The sequence below is a fragment of the Aspergillus luchuensis genome, chromosome 2, assembly GCF_016861625.1.
Source record: "Aspergillus luchuensis IFO 4308 DNA, chromosome 2, nearly complete sequence".
NCBI lineage: Eukaryota > Fungi > Ascomycota > Eurotiomycetes > Eurotiales > Aspergillaceae > Aspergillus > Aspergillus luchuensis.
In genome coordinates this window covers 3,597,298-3,603,090 of record NC_054850.1, presented here as the reverse complement: position 1 = coordinate 3,603,090, position 5,793 = coordinate 3,597,298, and the positions used below count along the sequence as shown (strand labels likewise).

Below are 5,793 nucleotides of genomic sequence, written 5' to 3'. Positions count from 1 at the left end.
AACCCAACTCAGATCAACAGCCCATGCTAATTCCCGATAACAAATCATCGCGCGAGACTCTGCGGCACAGCAAGGAAAAGGTAAAGTAACCGAATGGAAACAAACATAAGAAAAAATTGGGGGGGGAAGAAGAGAAATATTCTAGATCGTAGAGAAAAAAAAAGACATGAGAAGGTAAAGGGCCTGCTGCGAATATATTCCGATTTGCAATCATATCACGGAAACGCAGGAAAAGAAGTGAATCATCAAGAACCAAACCCCAGCTGGTATCTGAGCAGAAAAAGCCATGCCGAACAGAAAAGGAAATCAAACAACATCGGACCAACTCCCTAGTCTAGCGAGAGATAAGAAGGAAATGGGTAATCAAAACCAAAGAAAAAGGGAAAAAAACAAATCACCAACCAGCAAAACAACCGGTACCTCTATGGTCATAACTTGGGTAATAAAGACATCACTAGCAACCCTCCGAGCCGTTGTACCGTGTCTTGCCTGTCCAGGGGAATCTGAGAAAAACAAAGGAAACAAAAGAAATGGGGTATCGTTTCTCTGCCACACTGGCCGAGACGGAAAGAGAAGAAAAGTAGAAGAGGAATCGAAGCTGTTGTACAAGAATACGGAACCCGATTCAGGAGTGAGACGTCGCACAATGTGTTGCGATGCGTCTCAGGATCGTAGTCCGCTGTTCCTCCGCCCCGTTAAGGTGGCGTTAAGGGGGAGGCGTTCGAGACTGGGAGGAAGAGTGACTTGATTTACTCTTCGTCTTCGCCCGAAGCACCTTCCTTTTCTCCCTTGTGGACCTTCTTGTGCCGCCGCAGATTGGAGACGACGGAGAAATGACGGCCACAGCCTTCCACGTCACATGCGAATGCTAGATTCCCGAATATCAGTACCACAGACCAATAGTAAAAGGCTCGTTCTGGAACTTACGTTTTTCACCAGTGTGACTGTACATATGAGTCTGAAGAGACGATGGGCGGGTAAACCGCTTGTCGCACACCTTGCACTTGTGCTTCTTCTGGGTGTTGGACGGCATCTTGGAGCTGAATTGGCTCATCATCGACTGGGGTCCCGGAGGCGCACTTCCCGTCAACAGGGTTGACGGGCGAGGCAGCGTCCGCGACAGATGGCCATTCTCGTAAGATTCCGAAGTAGTAGAGCTGTAATCAGTCACAGAGGACTCCACGGATGCGACAGAGGCGGAATAGTAGGGGTAGTTTCCGCCGGAAGAGATCGACGATCCCGAAGAGTGTGTCGAGGGGAAACCGTAAGAGTCACCCGAGCCTCGCGAGCTGCGAGGGCCGTAGATATTGCGGGGTGTCATATCCTGGCTGAGCGCGACCATTCCACGGCTGGCATCAAGAGCGTCTCCGAATGTTGGAGCGGAAGGGGGTTGCGATTGACCGACGCGAGCATCACTAATCAATATGAAAATGGAATGTAAGCATATTTCCACACCGCTGGAAGCTCCAGATGAAGAGTAAAACTTACGCATGAGATATCCGACGGTCCTGGTGTTGGTGCATAGACGGAGCGTAGCTGAGCGGGGCGTAGCTCGCGGGTGCGAAGCTGGTCATGGGCGAGGCGGTAGTGTAGGCCGGGGCTTGATCGAAAGAAGTGCGCGGCATGTCGTGCGACAAACCCATCATCTCCGGTCCGGGGTAACTCGAAGCAGTAGCAGTAGGGTAGTTGCTCCCGGCGACCATCGAGGGAGCGGAAACGGGAATACTCGAGTATGGCATAGACATCGGTGGGCGGCTCACTTCCTCCTGCTTAACATGGCTGAGGCCAATCTGGCTGGGTCCCATGGAAGTCGCGTAGACCGGAGGAGTGGAATGGGACGAAGTTTGAGCGGTCCATGGGTCGGTGAACTGCGGAGCGCTGTGGTGCATGTTGTGTTGATACACGTTATCGAAGCCCATCCCGCCGTATTGGCGGTTCTGGTTCTCAATGACCATCGTCATGGAGGATAGTTGGTTTATCGCGTGGATTTGAATTTAGAGAAGAAAAAAAAAGTGAGACAAGACGTTGGGGGGCACGAGATTCACGGCGCAAGATATCCCTGGGAAAATGCAGGAACCAAAACACAGGATTTCCCCGCGAAAAGGTTGACGACACAAGAAGGGGATTGCGCGGGTGAAACTGGAATGGTAGAAGGTGGGGAGGAGCAGAAGAATGGAAGGGGGTGGGAGAGAAAATAGATCGCGAGGATGATCAACAAGGAGAAAGTGGGAGGAGAGGATGAATTGATCCGCGCAAAATGTATAGAGAATGCAAGTGTAGGACAAGCTTCGAGGATGATGGGAGAGGCGCAAAGTAAAAGTAGTTTTCCCTGAGGGTAGTAGACCAGGAAATAAGTATGAGAGAGAGGAGAAAGAGTAGAAGAGAGCCAGGTCAGCTCGAGGTAGAAAAACAATTCTGAAATCCCTTTGAAAGTGAGAACCCGACAGACAGGAAGAAGGAAAGACAAGACAGTCTGGGGAAGGGCCCCGAAGGGGATCGGCGAAGCTTATGAACAAATACAGGATCTCAGCATGAGGATGGACCGCAGGGACGAAGGGAAGCCCTGGCGTTGCCGTGTTGGTGATGGCCTAGTGCCACTGACGACGTCCCGTCGGGGACGGTTGCAGATCGTTACTTTGGGCCGCTTAGGCTTCGAAACGGCGCCAGTGTTAAAAAAACGAGAGGAATTGCTTAGTGGCAGTGGAAATCTCCAAATGGGAACCAGTTCCTCGGGTGACTCTCAAGGTTTTGGATGGGTCTTCTACTTTCCCTGGTTTAGATCGATTTTTTATTTCTTTTTAATTTTATTATTTTTTATTACTATTATAATTATAATTTATTTATTTTAATACCTTTCTTTTCTGGGAGAGAGAGCACAGCAGAGAGAGGGGAGAGCAGAAAGAGTGTGAGAGTGTGAGAGAGGAAGAGGGGGGGGTCTTTTTCTGAATTGAGCATTGCCCTTTTTTTTTTTTTTCCTTTTTCCTTTTCCCTTTCCTGCATTTTTCTTTTTTGGCTTTTCCCTCTCTCTCACCTATTTTCCCTTCCCTTCCCCTATTCATTTTCCATTTTATTTTCTCCCAATTTTTTTTATTTTTATTTTTCATGTTATTTTATTTATTTCTTTTTCCTCATTCTCTCAACTCCCACACCCCCATAGCCCCATTTCATTTTCCAGAAAATGAATTTCTAGGTCCCTCCCCATAGCGCCCCCCCTCCCCTCCTCCCCATTTGCTTCTTTTCTATTTTTGTGTTCACTTTCCTAATATGATCACCATAATCTAAGGGAAACGAAATGCATAGGGTATCTATCTAGTTTAGATAGATGAAATAACAATCGGACTGGGCGATACAAAATCTTGCGTCATCTTCAGATTCAACTGTGAGACAAGAAACTAGACTAACTAGCTAGCAATCGGACACTACTTACTTACTTGCTTGCTTACTTATGTTTTGATTTAATTCGAAAAATTGTTAATAAATTTCATACTACAGCATTTTAAGTAATTGTAAGAAAATAAAATGAAAAAAAGGTTAAAACGCGCAGGGTGTGCGGAAAAGGGGACACCTGAAACTCCGCTGTTGAGTTGAGCTGAGGCAAGCAGGCAAGCAGGCAGGCAGGCAAAGTAGGCATGTATGTATGTATGTATGTATGTATGTATGTATAATAATTACGAGGGACACAAGGACTACTACTATTACTACTACTGCTTTTTACTTTGCTGGTGCAGACGGCAAATGACTATGTATTTTGTAATAATAAAGTATTATGTTATGTTAAGTAGTAAGTAGTTTTTCTATCCAAGCAGCAACAAATATCTAATTACTACTAACTAACTAAACTACTAGGAGGGCGGACACGGGACGGCCACAAAAAAGAAACGAGCGTTGAGCCCAAAGTCAAAAGACCAAAAGGGCAAAAGCGAAAAGGAGAGAAGATAGATAGTACTCCGTAGTTAGTAGAGAGAACGCAAGTACGTAGGGGAAGGGGAAGAGAGAGATAGTGCGCGCGGAATGAATGGGGGTGAACAAAGTGTGGATTTTTGCGCAAAAGAAGAAAAGGCAAAATACAAGCAATAGGGAAACATGGAATGGCGTATGGAGTACGACAACTTCAGTCAGGCACAGGTCCTATTTTTTTTTCTCTTCTCTACTGTACTCTTATCCTTCATGGTTAGCCACTGTGGAATATGGAGAACCTACTCCATAATTTTCTTTTCTATTTTATTTGACTCTACGTTTCGTTCCGTGCACTCTCCATTTGTGGCAGTTTTGGCGTGCGGGAATTCATCATATCCATAGGGGGGCGGCGTGGATGTGGAAGAGGTTACGGAGTACGGTGGGCTCGCAAGCTTCCAGAGGAAGGCAAGTAGGTTGAACCTGGGTGAGGAAAGTAGGCTACGCCCAAAAGGGATTGTGAGTGTAAAGGGGGGCGGGGGGGAGAGGAAGAGAGAATGGTGTAGTTTGTGCCGTGTCTATACAAAGTAGCGTGTCGGGAGGGGAGTGACCAGTGACCAAAAGAGAAAGGCGTGGGAGGAGGAGGGTAGACACGAAGATGGTGTGGATCGATGGGAAATGAAAATAATGGGAAAGAAAAGGGAAAAAAAAAAGAAAATAGGGAAACGGGAAAGATTGCAGGAGGGTAGGCAAGGAGGGTAGGCAACGCCAAGAGTTAAGCTTAGATGCAGCGACCAAGGTTCGCCTTGAGCCCTTGAGGGTGTTTCAAGGTAGCGGGGAAGTGGCGGCAGATCACAAAGATACGTCAAAGGGTATACCCGTTCCGTGGGGGTGGTAAGTCACTGGACGACTAGAGATAAAAAAGCTCCCAGGAATGGAGTGGGCCAAATACCCCACCTGCTAGCCATGATTGACTGGCTGTCCCTTTTCCTTTTCTTTTGCCTTTTTGGATCTGGCAGGCCTTTTAGCAGGTACCTGGTTAGTACGCTGATGTGGTAATCCAAATGCGCATTCAACTGCGATACCGGTAATGTTACCACAGGTACACCACCAGAACTGAACTGCTCTGCCGAAGAGAGGCGAGAAGGAAGAACAGCAGACGGCACATGGAGGGGGGTAATAGCCAAACGGCTGCCTCGAACTCATTCTGTCAAAGGAGAAAATAAAAAATGTTGGTTTTACGTCGAATTTCATCCACCCCCCTTTTTAAGATTTCTATATCACAGTCGGCAGCCAATGGCGGCAGTCTTGCGACGCCATAATGCAGAAGACATGTTGCGCAAGAAAGCAGCCAAGACCCAAGTCCAGAGACTCCAAGCACGATGATTGGTGAATAATTCATCTGAGTCTAGTAAAAATGTGGTTAGGAGTTAAGTTGGTAGAGTTGATGACTTGGCCGACTGGGAACGCCGTAGCCGGAGGGCCATAGGGCGCGCGGGCTGGCTGCAGGGCCTAGGAATCCCCGTAATACCGCTAAGCAGGAGGGATCCTGGTTGAGGCGGTATAGCAACGCAACGGGGCGGCTCATGCTGAATGCTGGGAGATTCTTGGTACACACAGGAAGTAAGTACCCTTTTGCAGCTGCACACTATGGAGCACTACTCCCATGCCTCTGCGCGGAGTTTCCATCGAATATTCTTCCTGTCGAAGGTATTGTTCGGGTTCGTTGTGTGCATGCATGGTCGGCGGTGCAGCATTTCGGCGCAAGGCCCAAATGTATCATGCGATGGGGTGCACCGTGCGTTACAGGGAAAATCCATCCATCAGAGATCTAACAATGAAAGTTTGATTCTCTTTGGTATTATTTTCGTGGCATGAAAGGTCAACTCGTATTGCAAC

General features: G+C 47.7%; 1 protein-coding gene across 1 annotated transcript; it reads right to left on the bottom strand.

Annotated features, from left to right (window-relative positions):
* Positions 1-749: 749 nt before the first annotated feature.
* Positions 750-1,961, bottom strand: AKAW2_21175S (C2H2-type zinc finger protein; the record flags this gene model as incomplete). The annotated part of the gene is made up of 3 exons (XM_041685970.1): positions 750-868; positions 928-1,415; positions 1,489-1,961. The coding sequence occupies 3 exons, from the start codon at positions 1,959-1,961 to the stop codon at positions 750-752; spliced, it is 1,080 nt and encodes a 359-aa protein (XP_041540001.1).
* Between the last annotated feature and the right edge of the window lie 3,832 nt (positions 1,962-5,793).